The following is a 20,360-nucleotide window of genomic DNA, read 5'->3' as shown; positions in this document are numbered from 1 at the left end:
ATTTGGGTTGATAAAGAACCTAAAAGCAGATTTTAATTCAAAGTTGACAGTCTCAGGAAATGTTACATTGATGTCGTGCCACATTTTCTGGTTCTGTAGCAACTTTGTTGTCAAATTACGTCCTGTGGAATGGGAACGAGAACCAGTTTGACATCGCACCATGTAGTTTGTCTGCCGAGAAGAAGCGAGGTCAGATGATGATAGGAGGGGCACCTGCAGGAGCCTGGGAGAAGACTGTTAATTCTGTGTTCTGCTGAGGTTTTTCAGACACAAAATTGAAAGTAGAAAAGTCAGTGATGATTGCTCCCGACTACAGTGTATTGTAAACCTGGGAATAAATACTGGGAAAAAGTGATTTGAAGATGATGGAGAAGGTTAGTGTTACTGGTGCTCGTTGCAGTGGTATTCTTGGGCGGATGGGGTTCTTGTCAAATGTTAAAGCTTGGCCTGTTTTTTGTTTTCCTTTGTTCAAGACCAGTTGTAACCAAGAAATTTCTTCCTTTGCATCCTGTCTTTTCTTTGCAACTTTTCCCTTTTGTAGCTCCTTGTGTGGAAATCAGTGGTTTCCTTGGAATTTCAGGAAACTACAGCTTCTATTGGCATGTGTGTTACCTAGTGGAGAATGCAGGAAAAAAAGATTTTGAAAATCATTCCTGAGCTTGCATCTAGATCAAATGGCATGGAAACCAGGTCTGTCACTTAAGGATGGATGTTTTACCCACCTGGTTCTAAGCTCCCCTGTGGTATGGCCTGGGATGCGTTAAAGGGACTAGTGATCTGAGGTCACGTCTCTCCAGTTTGGAACTGTATCTGCATAGCTTTCGTCAAATGCTCAATAAGTTACATGACTTAGTTTTTAAAGGCACCTTTTTTTCTTTCATTCTGTTGATACACATAGTTAAATGTTGCACATGGCCCTTAAGTATCTAAGTCCTTAAATTGCATTTGAAACATGACATTTTGGCTCAGTTTTGTTGGCTCACACTTTGTGGAGTCATTAAGGCTAAGGAAGAAAGTTTAAAAAAAAAAAAGCTCTTTCTCATTTGTTAAAGTTTTACATATGCCTTGGTCCACAACATAATTCTGTGACAGAACATGCAAAGAGTTGGTGGTTTCCTAAGAATGCAACTGCTTCAAATTTGCTTGGTTTCATAAGTGGGTTTATGTTCAGAGTGCTTTAAATAACCTCGTATCTGGATGAAGGCCTCTTACCACTTCTGAAAACTTCTGACTATTATGCAAAATGCCCTTTACTTACTTTATTTCTCAGTAGGTTACCGTACAATCCATAATTTCCTTAATGAAAAAATACAAAGGAGCTCAAAAGAAAAGAAGAAGAAAAAACCCCAACCTTCTAGCATGATAGCAGTAGAAACACCAGCTTCTCTGCAGATGTTTTAAGAATGTAAATAGACTGCCCAGCACAGGTTTTATGTGGTCCTTTTCTGAAGTTTCTTGTAACTTTTATCTGGGTGTGAAGTATAGAAAAGTACATGGTACAGTTAGTCTTTTAATAGGAGGATGAATATTTGTTCATATATTCCTGTTTTGAGAATTTTGGTTTAAAGCCAAGTGGAATATTGAGACTTTTTCCATCTAGAAAGCAGAATAAAATATCTTGAACTACAATTATGTGCTTATATACAGTATTTGAAATAGAGTTAAATCTAGCACACTGGTTACTTTGGTATTGAGATTTCTGATGAACCAACTTGTTAAAGGCTAATTCCTGTGTTGGATGATTTATTCCTTATTGTTCTCTTGTGAGAAGATTTACATAATTTTTCTAAATAATTATTTTAAGGGTTTGTGGAAAACAAACTAAGCCAGTGATCAGTGGCTACATCTCATTTCAAGGTCATCAAATGTGTCTTGTAAGGAGAAGACTCTTGGGCTTTTGGAGCTGTTTCTGGAATCACTGGGCAGTGATGCTTCTTATTATTTACTAATTTCTGTGTACGGAAGATAATTTCAATAGCTTTTTTTTTTTCCTCCAAAATTAAGAGGATAGTATTAATTTAATTTAATTTACAAAATAGTTTTAAGATAGGCTGCCATTATTTAATTTTTTGACCATTTCTTTTTATTACCCAAGAAATTGACAGGGAGAAGAGGAGAATTCTTCATAGTTGAAATCTGAAGAGCTAGTAAATGTATGAGGGTATCAAGCAGTAGGAATTTAGGCTTTAATTCAGCTTTAGAAAAGCAATTTTGTTTCCTTTTTGGCAAGTCGGTCCTCATTCACTGCATCCTTCTGATGTAACTTCATCCTCCTTGTCCTGGTTTCGGCTGGGATAGAGCTAATTTTCTTCCTAGTAGCTGGTTGTTGTGTTAAAAGTTACTGTCACATAGGAGTCTGAGGAGTGGCTGGGGGGGAAACCCTCCCTTTGAGTCACGAGGTTCAGACAGGACCCCCTTGCTTTCTAAGCTCCTTCTCAGAGAGGAGTCTAGGTGCGGCTAAGTCCAGTCTTAGTCTCAGACTTGGTCAATGGTTTATTTTTCTAAGGATGGTATAGGTAGCCACCCATCAGAGTCAACGTTTGCCTATCAGAGCCCTCTCAGGGCTTTCACTGAAACAGCTTCGCAAAATTGATCAAGGTGACAGCATTAGAGTAATTTGACAACGTTATAAGTCCGGTCGCGTTCAGTGTACTGAACTTTCACGATTACGGATTCACAAATAGCATGATGCACCCCCAGTCTAGTCGTGTTGCATGAACTACCATGGCCACAGTTAAAGAGTCTGGTCACGTTCAGTGAGAACTACCATGGCTAGATTAATGAAGAGTGCACTTTATTAAAACAACAGACACACAGGTTCTTTTGGATTACCAGTGATAAATTCACTGTCTGCAAAGCACATGCAAATACCAAGAGTATGAGTAACACCACCAGCTACAAACGCATTAGAAGATAATAAAGCGACTCTATAGAGATTTCTGCGTTTCCCAGGGAGGCACTTGGTATAATCAAGTGTTTGAATCTTACCCAAAGATGTCCCGATGGGGGGGAAGAGAGGCTCAGCCCGTTCACTGATCTCAGAGGTCAGAGTGGTACGCGATGGTGTCTTCCCTAACATTCCCTCTCTCTTAAGCCCTTTTATACTCAAGCTCCACCTGAAAGGTGAAAAATAGTGACTCTAGTCATACATACCTTTGCTAGGATTGGTGTAAAGTTTTTCTCACTTTTCTTTTAAAGGTATAAACTAGGAAAATTCAAAGCGCAAGCTCAGTGAGGGGTGGTCGCACCTTGGAGGCGGGTAGCTTTTGGGATGGAGGTGTGTTTTGGTATTATAACGATGTTATAATGAGCAAAGTTCACCGAAAGGACAGTGTTTTGTCAAAAACATGAGACGGTTGGCCCAGGGTAGCAAATATGCAGCTTATCAGTTCCATGATACCTTCAAGTTCCCATATTACCACAGAGCCTGGCCACGGTATCTCCACACCGCTCCACCCTCTGAGCAGTTCCTCTTAGAGCCAACACACCAAGTTCCCCTGGCATTACCAACATCTAAGGTTGCAGGCCTAGGGAACTTCCGTGGAATGGATTCCTTGCATGTCAGCCGCGCTCCATCCGGCAGCTTCTTCAATGCTGTGCCTTACCTAAAAGCGTGAATATAAGTTTAATTTCTAAGTCACCTCCAGCAATTATTCCACACTGGTATAGTGCTGTGTTTTGGATTTAGTATGAGAATAATGTTGATAACACACTGATGTTTTAGTTGTTGCTAAGTAATATTTACACTGGTCAAGGACTTTTCAGCTTCCCATGCTCTGCCGGGTGCACAAGAAACTGGGAGGGGGCACAGCCAAGATAGTTGACCCAAACTGGCCAAAGGGCTATTCCATACCATCTGGCGTCATGCTCAGTATAGGAACTGGGGGGAGTTGGCTGGGGGGTAGCAATCACTGCTTGGGGTCTGGCTGGGCGTTGGTCGGCAGGCGGTGAGCGGTTGTATCGCTGTTTTTTTTTTTCCCGGGATTTTGTTCCTCTCTCGCTCTCTTGTTGTTTTCCTTCTCATTACAATTTATTATTATTATTATTATTATTATTATTATTATTATTATTATTATTATTATTATTATTTTCCAATTATTAAACTGTTCTTATCTCAAGCCATGAGTTTTCTTACTTTTGCTCTTCCGATTCTCTCCCCCATCCCACCGGGGGGGGGAGTGAGTGAGCGGCTGGGGGGTGCTCAGTTGCAGACTGGGGCTAAACCACAACACTCCTACAGACTAAAATGTCACCTTATAGCAAGACTACGCCATGAAGAATTTTCAAGTGATCACAGGCCTGAAATGTGGGTGACATATTTATAGAAATCGGGAGCTCCCATAGAAGTGATCTCCCAAGAGGTGATTGAAAATTTTCTGAGCTGCTTTATCTAGTGTATGATTATACAAAATTTGTTGGCTCACAGCAGGCAGGTTGTATTCATATTAAGGTACTGAAAAAATACAAAATTTGCTATGTATGCAAATTAGATTCCCTTTTGCTTTTCCAAACGCAGTGTGCACAGTCAAATTTTAATGAATACATATACCTCAAATTTTCATGGCATAAAATGAATAGCTATGTAATAGGTAGTAAGAAAGTATACGATATATTGTTACTTTTATCTAAAATATGATTAAACTTTACAGCATTGCATTTCCAGTGTTCTACCCTATACTACCATAAACTCTCATTATTAGTAGCAATGCATTCAGTGAGCTAGACAGCATCTCTATTGCATGGATTCGGGGACTTTTTTTCCAAAGAGCAGAAATGGCAAAACTCCTCTACTATTCACCGAAACTTAGCAGTGAATCATGGCTGTATTTTACTGGAAAACTGTTAAAAGGACAAACATTCAGTGAGAGTAGAGGTAACAACACTTTAAAGCAAAAAATCCCCATAAAAATCTTATGTAGAGTAAAATTCAGTGTCTGAAAGCAGTTGTCATTTTGTCAGAGATAAATGCTGAAGATTGCATTGTATGAAAAATGAGGTTGGTGCCTGCTACAGGGGGATGCTACCTATGATATGGTAAGGTTTTCCAACATGTACTAGCTTGAGAGAAAACAAACCCATTTTAAAAAGGTTTTCCAGAAAATTCAGGAATAAATACCAATAATCCATTCACTAAATGAGAAAGAGCCAAACAGGCTTCATATACTTTTTCTTGGGGGATTTTTGTTGTTTTTTTTTTTTTTTTCCCCCTGAAGTACTGAGTAAAACCTGAGAAAGCCTAAGGTCAGAAGCCCCATTAAAACAGAAAAAAAAGTATCTTGCACACATCAGTTTTTAGAGACTTTTACTTTCTAGCGCACATCAGCATGAAGCTAAAGCATCATGTACAACAGAAAGTCAAAGAGCCTTTTACAGGCATCCAACTCCCCACCATTATTTGCTGCTTTGGGTATTTTCTGGCTTTTGCAATACAAGATTCTGAAGGGGAAAGTAATTCCTTCAGGACTTTGGATCTCTAATGGGGTCAGTGTGCTTTAAATGAAAAGTCCTGTCAGTCTAAAAGGAAATATAATGGAGACTTTTGTTTTCTATGTAATGGGGGCACATCTTTAATAATAATGGAAGTATAACATAGAGGGAGAAGATGACAGGGAAATGGAACGTGACCTATATCAGATATTAAACACCCCACAAAAACAAACAAAACCAAAACCAGAACAAAACAAGCTACAGACATGAAAGTGCGTTTACTGGACAGCAGTGACTGTAGAGAATCAGAACACAAGAACATTTTTTGCAAAAAGGAAAAACGCAGCTGCTGCTGAACAGGACAGTGCAAACAACAGCTATACCAATGGTGAAGAGTTTAAAACTTGTTGTGGAATCAGATAACAGAAAGGAAGCATCCCAGGACAGGCAGGGTGCCTTTTCCAGGGCACATGGAAGTTGTTAGCACCTGGAATAAACCAGCATTGCCTCTGCCTCACGTGGTTTGTTTAATCCCTTGTCCCAGTGTGCTGTCTGTACTTTTGTTACCTTGTGTCATAAGATTTTTACTTCTGGGACCATAGTGGACAACAGCAGCTTTTTGAGGAGCCACCACTCAACACTTAGGAGCTGTCTACCTAGTTGAAGGCAAAACCAAGTGCCGTAGGTGGTACTTCAGTGCACTGTTTGGGTACTTGCGTCTTTGGCGACGTGAAGTGGAACAGAGGGAGGGAAGCAAAAGAGCAGTTGTGGAAGGTTCATGGTGAAAAATGGTCAAGGCTTGTGAGGAAGTAACATTATGTTATTGTCGTTTCAGATTAAGAGGAGCCATTCCTCATATAGCCAGTTGTGTAATGGGTACGGTGTAGATTTTGAACAACCAGCAGTTTTGTTCTGCATCGCTCTGCCCTGCCTGTGACACAGAGGGGAGTCTGGAATTGATGCTGAAGTGATGGGAGCCCGTGAGGGGACTTTTCTGGTCATGTGGAATTGCCCCTTTTCCCCCCACCAAGTGGTGGGCAGCTGCCGCTGTATTTCCCTGCTTGTCTGGCAGGGGAGCAGTAGCAGGGTCTTTCTTGTGGCTGCCAGGAGACCCCTGGTGAAAGGGATCCCTTACCTTTCTGATCAGCTGCGTGGCCATGGGCCCTCATCATCTCATGATTGGCAGCAGTAGCAATGGCTGGTGGAGGAGGAATTCATTTGAGTGCCTCCTATTCTCATCCCAGGCATAGGCTGTCATTTAGAAATCTCAGTTTTAGGCACTGAGGACATGGAAGCTAATGTAATCTGTGTAAAAAAATGGGCTGACAGGATTTTCTAGAAATGTATCTCCTCTACTGTATTGTAAACTGGCTTAGAGGAGTTCAGTATGAAGTTTTGAGCTGTACTTGTTTTTTTCTGCTTCACTGAAGCATTTAAAAGTTGAGTGGAGCCTTAGCATCATTGTTGGTTTGAGTAAGAATGAGTGGTACTTTCTCAATTATTCACAATTTCACAGCATCTGTGGTGGAAGGTGGGAAGGGCGGGGGGTGGAAAGTGCGGAGTTATTTGATCCATCCAGAGTTTGGGGTGTAGTTACTGCCTAGGTCCTCTTGCTAAGAAAGTGACACAGGCGGAGACAGTTTCTGAACACCTGCCCAAGGCAGCCTGGCTTTAGTTGTAGTCCTTAGTAGAAAAATACTAAGAGAATGTACTAATTAAGACCAGATTGAAAGGGGTGGGGTGGGGTGAGGGGTGGGTGTCTTTATTTTCTGCATAGCATTTGTGTTTATCTGATGATGCATGATCCAGGGAGAAAATTCAGGACAAGCCTGAAAGGTATTGCAACATTATTCTACTTTGCCCAGAACGTGGCTGTGCATTGCAAGATTATTCAGAGGGACAGGTGTCACAGGGCAAAAATATTTTTCTAGCACTTTGTTCTTATGGTTAAATAAGAAAAACAGCCTTGGCAATGATTCTACCTTTAACGTTCATCTTAATTACAAACTTGAAACTCCGAGCTCACTCATGCGGTGATATTCCTCAGGTTTCTTTTAACTGAAACAGCTTCAAGGCATTCAAAAATAGTACACACTTATATGAGGACTAAAACCCTTGCTCTCTCCTCCAGCAAAAGACTTGAAAGCATGTGGGTTGTAGAATATGAAAGGTGTCTGACCCTGTGGGTATCTGAAGTCATTAGGGTTCCCTCTTGTACTTACGTGATTTAGTAATAGGAAGCCCAGTATGACTTTTTTTTAGTACAGCGGAGTGCGTCTGGGGCAGTTCATTTTCTTCTCTTGTGCTTCTGATAGGACTGCTTCTGTGGGGGTTTATAGCACTCGTCTATGCAGAGACAGCAAGCCTTTCAGTGTCCTTGATCTTGCATCCAGAAATTATTGTCCATCACGTCTGTCCTATTGTACAGTGCCCCTCAGGAGAGTTTCAATAGCAGGGTATGATGATTGATCTTGATAGTATAGCTACAAAGTCTTTAAAACTTTCATTTTCTCATTTTTTTCAAGTTAAAATGGTAGGATGGAGGTAAGCTTAGTGCGGTAGTCTTCTGGGACAGGAGTGGGTGAAGCTGGATTGAGAAAGCAGGTTTCTGTTCCTGAGGCAGTGGAAGATTAAATATCATAGAGAGACCGTTATTGAACTCCTCTTGTGTCGCAAGCATGTCTCTTAGTCCCAGGTAGACATGCCCTGCAGATACTTTAGGTCTGGTGTTCTTACTTTTAAAAACTAATAATACAAAATGTTGTGCCTCTGGTGTTCCTCTCGGTACCTCCTAGGGATCGTTGTGGCTAGACTTACCTCCGCGGGGGTGCTGTGGAGCCTGGCTCCCTTTGTAATCAACTTTTGGGAATGTAACATGGCTTTTGTTCGGGATGTCTTCCTTTTATGATGGGATGGAGAGGGACTGACTTCGGTATTGGCATGTGGGAGGCAGAGAACTGGCTTTTGTACACGTAGAGAGGTGAAATGAAGCCAGGGTACACGCCAGGACTCAAAACACAGTTTTTCTCAGTATGGTAACATAAAGGAAGCCAGTGTATCAATGCTATTAGTCCATTAGCAATGCTGAGTTATGTTAGATGGTCAGCCTCGAGCGAGTCACTGACTGCCCTGTAGAGAGTGCTTTCAGGAATGAAGTAGTGCTGTAAAAGAGGAAGTACTATGAGAATAGCCAAGATGTTAAATGAGATTATTCCACAATACTAAATATCCAAGTGGTAAACATGGCATTATACTGTGAATCTTCATAATACAAGTTCTGTAACTTTAGTCATGCACTGCAGTTACAGCTGTGTTGTTCAAGGGATTGCTTTAAAAGAAGATTAGAATATAATCCTTCTACTATTTTAATCCAGCAGAGGAAATCCAAGGTAGATGCTTAAAAAGTTACTAATAACTAAAGAGGAAACATGCATAGAATATTAATATTTCAAATTATTTATATTTAGGGAAATTATATATGGCTCCACATACAGAGATTTTACACAATTATGAAGATTTCTATCAGAAACTCTGTGGATAATTTCAGCTTTTGCTAGAGTCTGTGAGCTAACAGATACTCATTAATAAAAGCAACACTTGGAGAAAATAAGGCCACAGGGTAAAGAAAGATAAGTATTTTTTTCAGCCATGTGTTGGAGGGGGGTGTCCAAGGGGAGCTTCTTTGTTGGGGACTTTTTTGAAGTTATACCCCAACTTGAAAAGTTAGTAGGTGATCTTAGAGATCAGATCACTGAAGCAAATGATAGGTGATATCTACCCCAAAATTCTAAAGCTCTTGAGATTAAAAAAGCTCATTTGATAAATGTAGTGTAAAATTTCTCACTTAAAACTAATGGTACCTGGAGCTTGGAAGGTGTTTGCACTTGATTTGATGCTGCTCTTAGGTGTTTTGGAAGGGGGTATAGAATGAGGAATAAATAATAATTTTTTGGCCATTAAAATGGCCAATTTTATTATGTTATACAGGAATTTAAAGATAAGGGCCCACCATTTATTGCAAAGCGTTCTTCTGAGGGTGATGTTAGAATTCATCTCCAGATTTGTATGCTTGAAATTCAAATTTTGGTGTCTACACAGAGTAAGATGTCGAAGCTCCAAATTAGAGTCAGTGGAGAGCTAATGAATACAGGTAGAAAGCTTGCAAATTCAGATGTCTACTTCAGAATAGAGCTGAATCTCTAACTCTTCACTGAGACCCTAAACGCCAGAGATGGTCTTCAAGTCCTTGAGATACCTTCTTCTGGATTTCTACCAAAGAGGCAACCTGTCACTATAAGGACTCATCAATCTGGGCCTATGAAGATGATCGTTTTGCAAGGATAGCCATCACCCTGAGGTTGCAGGGAGCAGGAATGAAGGTCACTATGACCAAGGCTAACCAGGTTTCTGCCTTCTTCAAATCATTATTAAAAAAAAAAAAAAAGAAGGGAGGGATTTCAAGGTTGCTACTACCTTTTATTGCTGTTTAAATCTGTCAGCAGAGTGCAAATTGGGATTCTGGGGCAAGGGAGTGAAGACTACCGCAATGATAAAGCAGACCTCCTAACTTTTTGTCCAACTTCATTCCTAAGGAAACAAGGATTTTTGTATCCCCTGTCCATGGAGGAGGGTAGATGTAAACCTGATGTCTTATCTTTGGGGTGGGTAGGCACCCTAATCCTATCTACTGAGTGTTATGCCCCAGTAGGCACTGAATATTCTAAATAGAGTTGTGGCATTCCATTTTAGTTGAGCGCTTTCTGTCTTGTCTTTGCCTGAGGACTGTCTGAAGCAGGCAGTTTTTGTCCTGCCCTTCGTTGTTCCTGACATGTGGCCGTCTGTGAGGCCATGGAGTAGGCAGAAATGAGTCTGGATAAATTAGCCACTAGTTTTAAGGTGATCCAGTTTACTCGCATTGGCACAAGAGCAACTGTGATGTGAAGTAGGACTGTCTGATGCCGGGAGGATGGGAATGCTGCTTTTGTGTCAGTGCCAGTTTATGCTGTTTTAAAATTGCAGCCCAAGAGCTTCATTTCCACCAGTTCAGGGAAGCACTACATTTATAACAAAATTTACAGGCTTGGGCTATAGAGTTGATACAATTACAGAGTCTATCAAGATTTCTGTAGCAAAGACTTATTGAGAGAAATCTCCAGTTGCTGGTTAAAAAAGTAAGTTTTGGGCAATATTACATGCTTATTGTCTGAATCTGTAGACGCTATTTTTAAAAAAAAATTGAATTTTCCAGAAAATTTAAAACATTTTATTTTTCAGTGTCTTAAAAAATGAGTAGTGTTGCTTTCTGCTTTCAGCATTAACACTATCTAAACTGCTCTGGATATTAGGCTCTAATAGTATGTTTTAAAAATTCAAACTGTTCTAGTTTTGATCTTTGAAAAAGAGGTGGATACTGTTACAGTCTTTCACTTCTTGTTTGTACCAGGGTTTATGCTGAGTATGTTCTGCACATCGTCTAAGTCACATACTGCTGATCTTGAGTATAGGAGACTTTACATATGAACTGATGTTTCAGTCATGCCTCAAGCACAGGGCAGAAAAAAAGCTGTCCTGAGGGTGTTCGCTGTGGCGCAGCTATTATATTCTCAGTTAGAACGTCCCTCCATAGGGCACGTTGGTTCCTTACACGCCACTGCAGTGATTTAATGAACTCATTGTTCAATGTGAAGCAATTCAGAGGGATCAGGTTTTCTACTTCTGCAGCAAGAATGTCAAAAGCAGGTTGATGGGATATCGTAGCTAATGCTGCCTTGTTTTCAGACCTCTGCTGGCATGATGCTGGCCTAGGCTTTCACGATAAAGTTTGCCACCTAAGAGCTGTGCTGCGACAGGCACTCCAGCAGCAGGTCCGATGGCTGTGAAAAAGCAGGGGTGGCAATGGACAGCAAGCAGTGAGTTACAGCAGTGCTGGTGCTTTCTCTGCAGGTGGGCTTGCTGAGGTAGAAGGTGTGTTTTCTTTATCTTTCTGGTCTTTGGAAGTGTGCAGTTCTTCCAGAAACCTAGGCAGTCTTGGTGTGCTCCTCCTCCTTTGCCTGTGAGGGAAGGACATGGCAAATGGAGATTAGTGAGCTGAGGGATTTATCCAAGATCACCTGCAGGGAGGTAGGATTTGGACCAGGATTTCCAATGGCCTGATGATCTTCCTTATCACCGAGGTATCCTCTTGACTTAAAGCCTGCCAGGATGGCTTTGTCCTTCCCCCAGGTGAAATGCCTGACCTGCTTATGGTTTTCGCCAGAGACTTTGATGTTCCTTCTGTCATTTATCTCATCGTTGCCATCATTTGCCCCTTGTAGTGGCCATTGAACAGAATCCTTGCAGACAAGCGGAATAATATGCAACAAGTGGATGGAGGTGTATAAAAAGATATAATTCAGTTTATTCTCTCATTTTTTCAGACTGTACAGGCAGCTGGGAATCACCAGCGCTAATAACTTTGAGTGTAAAAACCTTGTTTTGTTGTTATGACATGAGTGTTTATTATTGAATTGTACAATGACTATAGGAAGCATTCTGTGAGTATTTGTTTTTCCCATGTCTGGAGCCACCCCATCAAATTTGCACACATCTAATGTAGGTGTATACGGTGTCTCAAGTGCTAATTTCTCTCCCACTGATTATAAGAAAGTCTGGAGGAGTAGATCAGATATAGACATATCTACAGTTAAGTAGGACAGTTATTACCCATCATATATGATAGGTTCTGACACCATTAATGTTTTAAGGGCTCAGAGAAAACTTTCAGGGGAATTAAATTTACCTTAAAATCCACTAATGTTATAATCCATGCAAAGATGAGCCCTTAGTTTGAACGCAGAGAGGAATAGTATTGATCATCATCACTGTCCTGTGCTCCTACCAGTTATCTGATAATAGAAGTTTGATGGGCTTTATGTGGGAATTTAAATATCACTGTACCCATTTTACAGATGGAGAAACTATAGCACAGAGGTTATGAAGTGCATTTAATTAAAAAGAAAAGTGTTAAATGCACAGGTATCCCTTTATAGTCCAGATGAAATAGGTTACTTTCTACTTTATTTAGTTAACTGCAGCATTTAGGATCCCAAAGACTCTAAAGTGTAATGTGAAGTCTATAGATGTAGTTAAGCTGTCATTCGTAGGTCGTAGGATGGCTCCCATCTAAAAGAAGGGGACCACCCTTTCTCCCTCTGTCGAGCATATGGAGAAACAGGAATGCTTAAGCTCAATTTTACATGAATCTGCATGAGACTGTGTTGAAAGTATTTGTTTTCTTTCCTCAGATGCCTGTTTTTTAATTCATTCCTTTGATCAGGAATGGGTTATTTGCATTTATCCAGGTTAATGTAGCACATCTGACATTTATGTGTTTCGTTAGCCATGAGTAACTGCAATTTTATTAAGATTTCTAACATGTTCAAATATTAGACTTAAGCCCCATCTTATGGCAAATACTAGTGTTTGAATATGCTAACAGAAATGTTTTTCTACTCCTTGAAGATAGAGTACTTAATGTAATTGGTAAATCAGATAATATCTAGCACTCCATTGTAACGCTCTACTTTACATGTAAATTATATTTTGAAGCACCATATCTTTTCTCAGTAGTGATTAATCCTTGAAATAAAGGGGGAGGGGGAAGTAACTAGTTTGTTTTTAATGATGCATTCCCCCTTTGGGAAAGATTAACTATGTACAACTTTGTTGAGTTGAGCAATTTGCAATGAATTGTTGAGTTGTCCATGGAGACCAATTCTGTTCCTTCAGAAGAGTGTTCGCCAAGGTTACATTGCGCTCTTTTTCTTTAAAGGAAATAAGTTCTTACATCTCTATCTAAGGCAAGCGGTAGTAAGTACCTTGCTAGCATTTGAACTTAAATAAATCTAGCAAGTAAAACTAAGCTGTAATATGTTTGACGGGTGGGGAAAAGACAGAGAGGGAGAAGGCAACTAATTCAATAAATGCTCTTATTTTGTGTGGTTTTGGTTTGCATGTCTAAATTTCAGATTGTGTTCAGTGTTGTGTGCTGATTCATCTTTGCCTGTCTGTGATGCGCTCTCAGCCGGTCTTTAGCATCTTTGGTTGCCCTGCCTCCTTTTCCTGCTCTTTCTCTTTTTCACATTGTACATAGGTATTGCTGACTTGATTAATTTTGCTGAAAGACCTATTTGTTGCCTTCTGTACCTCTAAGTCCCACAGCAGAAAGTGGGAATGTGCGGTAACATCTAGCTTAATTCCTGCAAGTGGGGGGTAAACCATAAGTGCAAAAGTTGGGGTTTCCTATGGGAAACTATGGGGGATTCTTGCTAGCTGTATCTTTTTGTGTATGGAGTCAGTAGATGGCACCTCACAAAATGTTTCAGATCTAGTGGGGAAATACTGCCGCTTGGGAGTGTTGCTGAATCTCCCATAGTTAGGTGAGCTGTGTAAGCTACTCCTTTATTTAAGATGGTATGACTTGGCCTTTGCTCGGGAGTGAGAATACCGGCAGAGAGTGCTCAAGCAGTGATATCTAACAGTGTGTGTGCTCAGAGATACTGCAGCCTTTTAAAAGTTATTTAGAGGAAGCGCTTAATGGATAACGATCAAGTGCAACAACATCTGCATATTGAATCAATTTAGCATCCATATACAGAAACGTTACAGTCTTCCTTGGTTCCGACATATGAAACAAAAAATGGGTTTGCTAGCAGTGAGAGTGGGTGCTGATGTTCCTTCCTGTGCCAGGTAATGCACCACATGTGTGATGTGCAGCCATGTGTGGGTTGTTTGGTTTGGTTTGGTTCATTGGGGTTTTTTGGCTAAAACTGTACTGAGAACTGGCATTTGACCAGAGGATGGCGATGAATGAAAATGCTCTCCGTCCCTTGTACTGAAAACTATTGAAAATGAGTATTGTGGGTGTGGGACTGATTCATCTGCCAAAGGCTTGGGCTCAAAGACCATTAGAAGTGACAGTGTATCTTTCCACTTACTGGGAAAACATTACAAATGTAAGTAGGCCTGCTAACCTGTTTTAATTTGCCTGGGTTTTGGCTGCAAATTTCACAGCTTTGAAAGTATTCAGATACCAAGTGAATGTGAAATAAGTAAATTGGAAGATTAAATACAACAGACAAATAACTTTTTCTTTTTTTTCCCTTCTCTCTCTTTCTTCCCCCGCTCCAAAATTGCAGCCACAGGAACAAGTCTTCAGGCTGGCCTCACCCTTCAGGGACCTGGAGCTTGAACCAGGGGACACCTTATGGATGGGAGATGACGGCAAACAGAGATGGAAGAGACTACTTCATCAAGTAAGTGGGCAGTGTGTGCTGTGCAGTCTGTAGCACAGCGCTGCAGCCCTGCTCTTAACTGTATCTCCTTGGAATCCTATTTCCTACTTCAGCCCTACACAGTTAATGTTCAACTGTTTTGATTTATTGCATAGAGATAGCTCTGACTGTACTTTATTGCGCCTTGTTTTGGTACTTGGTGATTTCATTTACCCAAGAAGATGCTGATAATATAAGGGCCTGTAATTTGTTGAGGAATTACAACAAATGTCGTTAACAAAAAAGTAAAAATAAAAATGCCATGTTTAAAGAATGAGGCAAAAGGTCAGTTCTGACTGGGACTAACAATTCTCCTCCATCTCTGCCATGTCAGCTCTTTTAGTTTGTCTAATATATTCATTATACTGGTAATGAGAAAGTGTATATTTTGATCCTGTATAGTTAATATCCTAATTCTTAGATTTCCCATAGTCCTTAGCTCTGAATTTAAAGGTTTGCAAAATAAATGTCAATGTGGATGATGTGGTCGTAAACAAAATTGTCTTTTCTTCTCCCAGAGAAAACTGTGCATAATTATTCTTTAAAATCACTTATGTGGCTTGGATAAAATACAGTTTGCTGCTCTAGCAAATGTAGTCTTACGTGGCTTTGGAACTTCTTCACTGAGAAGGGGTGATGGTGATGAGTTAGCAGAACCATTGCTTCATTTTGCAGCATTAGTTGCTCTAGCTTACCTTCCATTTTAAGGCTAGCATTTTGATTCTGCTCATGTGAAGAGTCGGTATTTTTTTAATTAGTATTTCATTTGTATGTTTATTAGTCTGATTAGAAAGTCGTAGATGCTTTAAAAAGTCTTAGATGAGATGAGAATTACAATTCTTTCTTTTCATACAGAGTGAAAGGATCAGACTTATTTTAAGTTGATCATTAAAAGCCCTTAATTCACTCAAGATCCTTCATCTGCAAAACCAGGGTTGTACAGTGTAAGAATGAGGATCCCCATTACTCTGCTTTCTCTTCCTCCTCCCTTTGCCCAGGGTGTGTGCCTTGGCTTCCTAGGAGGCATTTGCTTTTGGAGCCAAAGCAAGATTTTAACAGTGTGGTGTCCTGCAGGTTTTCAAGATTCAGAGCGATTTCAGACCTGTCCAAATTGGAGCAAGTTTGTCTGGGTTAATGAGGGCTTAAAAGCTGACTTTGAAATGTCGTTTTCTTCCTTGAACAAGTATTTGTCATGCTTTGCATGTCTGTAAGACACTGGGTGCAGTGCTGGACAATGTGAAGCTGAATGCCAGGCACAATATAACTGTGTTAGCATAGGTTTTCTGCCTGAATTAATTAGGCTTGTCAAGAAGTATAGGTGAGCCTCCAAAGTACTGTGCAAATGTGACTCTGCTGCTTCTGTTACTCTAGTTAGTGAAGGGACCTGCACATCTTGGGTGTCTGTTTTTTCTGCAGACTGTCGGTACGTTCTCCTCTGCGTGACTGAGATTCATTTGAACAACTAATATCCTGCTTCTGAGGACAGGCACCACAATTGATTCCTCCTCTTTTCTCACTGGTCACATAATGGGATGCTGCACTTGTTGTGTAGCTATAAACAGCTGCGGCTTGCAGAATGCAGTGCATTAGTACTCATTAATTTTGCAATTTGGGAACATTTTCTAACTCTCAGTAGCTAATGATTATTTTGTTTATTTTTTTGATTGCCTTTTAGAACCTTGAAGTGCCATATCCCTCTCTTAAATGCAGCAAACTGCACCTAGGAACAAAAATCCATAACAGGCAGTGCCAAATTATGCCTTAAGTAATGTTAGGCTTGTGGTGGTGGTGAGGTGTTGTGTTTTGGTTTTTTTCCGTGCTCTTATAAGGTGCTTGCTCACTGTTCTGTTTGGGGCCCTGGTCTTTCCTCCATTTTTCTCTGCATGTGGATAGCAGACTATGTGGAGAAAAGAAACCAACCTGCTTTAACGGGTGGAGAGAATGAGACCTCTGAGGAAGCTGGTCTACAGAAGCCTTTGATATTTTGTGCCAGACTTTCTTACCCACTGATATCTCTGAGCAGTCTTAGGTGCAAGTTGAACAATGCTATGTACACACACCTTGCTTGAGTTACAGTACGTATTCTTGTATCAGGTGTTTTAAAGCAACGGCATTGGCTGTAACACGTGCACCAGTCATGTCTCCAGAGTAGTAATGCATCTTACATGAAATGACAGTCCCTTGGGATGCATTAAAAGCCAGTAACTTCAGAAACTGAACGAAACAAGGAAACCATTTGGAACCATGTACTGCTGTACCAAATCACCAGCTATCCACCATTACTCGAGAACATCAGCCCTGGTAGCTACTGTGATGCGACTGGGTAGTTATGTGACCTATATCTTCATTTTAGAAGAATGACCAAAGGCTGAATACACCTAGTGACTTTGCCACTTTGATGATTCTTCTGTGGAGGTTTACAGTACCTGTCCTTGCAGTGCCTGTTATTTGTCCAAGTTTTCCCTCTCTGGCTTTCAAAACAACTGATTTTGCAAATACTACATGAAACTACATAAATGAAAGCACTATTTAATTTTCTTTCCTTCATTTTTCACCCCTGGATTTTAGGAATGAAATTGTGAGATGGTTGTTGACAGTTATGTCAAGAAAGGCAGGAGAGAGATCAATGAGATAGCATTTCATATTGTCTCCAAGGCTTTTTATAGCTACACAGATTAACAAATTGCATCACACTGGAGGAGAAAAAGCAATTCAAATCACTCACTTGGTTTTGATTAAAGATGTATAAACCAGGTATTATCACAATGAAATGTGCGCATGAGTTCTGCACAAGCAAATAACATAATTCATAGCAACATTAACTGCTTTTTAGTTAAATAATTTACTTAGTGCCATATGTACATATCCATTCAACTGCAAGCAGACATATTGTAATTTTGAAATTGTGGGAGGAATAGAGAATCCAGGAGAATCTTTTGGTGAAATGAAAAGTAATTATATAGTGTCAGTGCAAATGCTTTAAGGTGCGAATGGGAAGAGATGTTTATTCTTTCTGCTGAAGCAAATTTGGTTTCTTTCAAATCTCTGAAAGCCCCTATGGCCTGAGCTAATCACAGGCAGCTTCCATCGCCAGGCAGCACTTTTGTAAAAGTGTGAGAAGAGCCTTTTATCAAAATGTTTTGAGATGTCACTATCAATTCATTATCTCTTCTGTACAGATGGCACAACCGGGGTCATTTTGCAAACCTCTAAAATACTTTTTCTTAAGTTTAGGCCATGGCAAATTAAAGTTTCAAAACTTCACCCGTTCCCTTTTAACTTGCCACTTTTACTTGAAATAGCCTTATAAGATAAGTAATACATTTCAGTATGGGAGAAGGGCAATCATCTAGTATTCTTTCAGTGTGTTTCTGTACTGCACAAGCTGTATTAAGCTGGACCTTTAATATGAAATAGTTTACAACGTATATTTAACCATTTTAAAGGCCTATTTTCTTTGCATTTATTATATATGCTGTGTAGTATGATTATGAGACATTTCTGTAACGCTAATTTGAACACAACCAGGTCACTTATTAAAAATTTATTTGGTGTGAGTGTAGGGTTTCAGGGAGATATCATGCCAAGCAGGAAGGTTTTGGCTGATTTTGTCCACACAGGGTTTAGCCTCATGGCAATCTGGGCTCGCCTAAGTTGCCACTGCTACAATCCTACTGATTTTTGGACCTGTGCATTTTCGCCCTTTCCCTTGTGTCAGTCTTGCTGCTTGTCAGACCTGGAGGACAGTTTGTAGAGGAAAGTAAACTGGAAAAAGCTAATAAAAAATCAATCCTATGGAGAAAGCCATGAATTTTATGTCAGTTTAGCTCCCTGAACCAGTCCTCTGCATGGTCCGGTAGAGTTGCAGAATGGTTTAGTATGGAAGAAACCTTGAAGTCAGCTGGTCCAACCTCCTACTTGGAGCATGGCTAATGCCAGGTGATGAGCAGCATTGCTGACACACTGGAATACCTGACTGATGTGGTGACAGGGTTGCAACAGACTTGTGTTGGCTTAAGCTGCCCTACAGCTGCACTCTAAGGTGCAAGTTGAAGTAACATTTGCTGCCATGAAAAGTTATACCCTTTTGATTCCTATTCAGATTTAATTCCTAAGGTATTAGGTACTTTGGTATTTTTGTGGATCTGGCTTCTATCATTCAAATGAAGACCAGAGACTGTGAAATAAGATTAACTGAAAGAAAGTGTAGCCCTTCCAATGTGGACTGAAAGCAACAGTGGTACCAGTAAGGTGTAGTCAGTTATTACACTCTTAAGTAATTTTTAGATGGGTCTGTTAGGTCAGCTTATTGCCATATCCTTATTTGCAAGATATGCTATTGGTCATGTTTACTTTAACTCTTGCTACTGCCTCAGAGAGCATGACAGGGTCTGTCAGTGTTACCAGTTTGATTTTCTCCCTATTTCACTCCAAGGACCCTGACCATCTGTACTTCATGCATATTAGCTTACTTCTGTGCTCCAGTATGGAAAAAACTGAGCAAACAGCTGGGACCCCAGGCAAGAAATAAAAGGAAGCACTCCCAGAGATCAAAGCCTGCAGCATTACGGCTTGGCTTGAAACCATGGGTCAGTCCCTGGAGCGCACAGCAGAGCTGGGAGAGACCTACTCATCGGAAGTCTTTCCAAATCTTGTTATGTTAGTATGACGTGGTTGCTACACCAGTTGAAACATGTCACAACTTATTTTGATATCTTGAGCACCTGCTGTTGTTTTTTCACTGGTGCTTTTGTATTTAGTAACACAAAATTCTTCCAGACTCCTTCCAGGTGTATCTGGCAAACTTAATTCCTTTTTCCTCTAAGGTATGTTATCCTGCATATAATATTAGCTCCATGATTTTCGGCTTGTGAAATCAGTACATTTTGGTTGTCCTTGCTTGGCTTAGTAGCTATGCTATTCCTGAAATATGAAATTCTCGAATGTCAGCTTTTGACCCACACAGAAAACGTGGGTAACATGTTTGTGTTCTTTGGTAGCTAGCGCAGCTCACAACATCCTAAATTCTCAAAGCATACACAGTACAGTATTTCTTTACAATACAGCAATGCGATGATATTCTTCTATACTCAAATACTTACCTGAATTTTCTTTAATAGTCTTCAGCTTATTCTTTCAGTGCTTGCTGTGCTTAGAAGAGGAAACTCATTCATGTTTTCTGAAAGGTGGAGTTCCTCTAAGCGTGTTTCGTGCATCCTGTCTGGCCTGCATGGTCCTCTTTGTACGCCCAGTTCTCATAGCTAGCCAGCTGTGTGGAATGACAGAACGCAATCGTTGATGATATTAATGGCATATCAATCAAGCATCCTGCTTATTAAGGGCCACTAATTTATACCAGATGCAAAACTGAGGCTCACAGCCTGCTAATCTGTTTACTTCAAAATAAATAAGCATGGAAGAGGATCAGGCCATTCAGCTTTTTTTTTTTTTTAATTTATTTTTATTTCTCTTGGTATGTCTAGCCCTACCCCAGCCTTCTTGTCCATATGTTCTGCAGGTTGTACATACCTCTTGGTAGTTTAGTCCTTTCTTGGAATATTTCTCAGGGGTTTGCTCTGTGGAAGGTTCTGAAAACAATCAAAGGATATAAAACATAGTGAA

General features: G+C 40.3%; 1 protein-coding gene across 1 annotated transcript in view; it reads left to right on the top strand.

Moving 5' to 3' along the window:
* The window catches only part of FRMPD4 (FERM and PDZ domain containing 4), a 309,861-nt gene that overhangs the window by 185,171 nt on the left and 104,330 nt on the right, over positions 1 to 20,360 (top strand). The window contains exon 2 of the mRNA XM_072852936.1: positions 14,604 to 14,720. Within this exon, the coding sequence (XP_072709037.1) occupies positions 14,604 to 14,720 (117 nt within the window). The remainder of the gene's footprint in view (positions 1 to 14,603; positions 14,721 to 20,360) is intronic.

Source organism: Ciconia boyciana, chromosome 1 (genome assembly GCF_034638445.1).
Source record: "Ciconia boyciana chromosome 1, ASM3463844v1, whole genome shotgun sequence".
In the NCBI taxonomy this organism is placed as follows: Eukaryota; Metazoa; Chordata; class Aves; order Ciconiiformes; family Ciconiidae; genus Ciconia; species Ciconia boyciana.
Note: the sequence above shows the minus strand (reverse complement) of the source record. Positions and strands in the feature narration are given on the sequence as shown.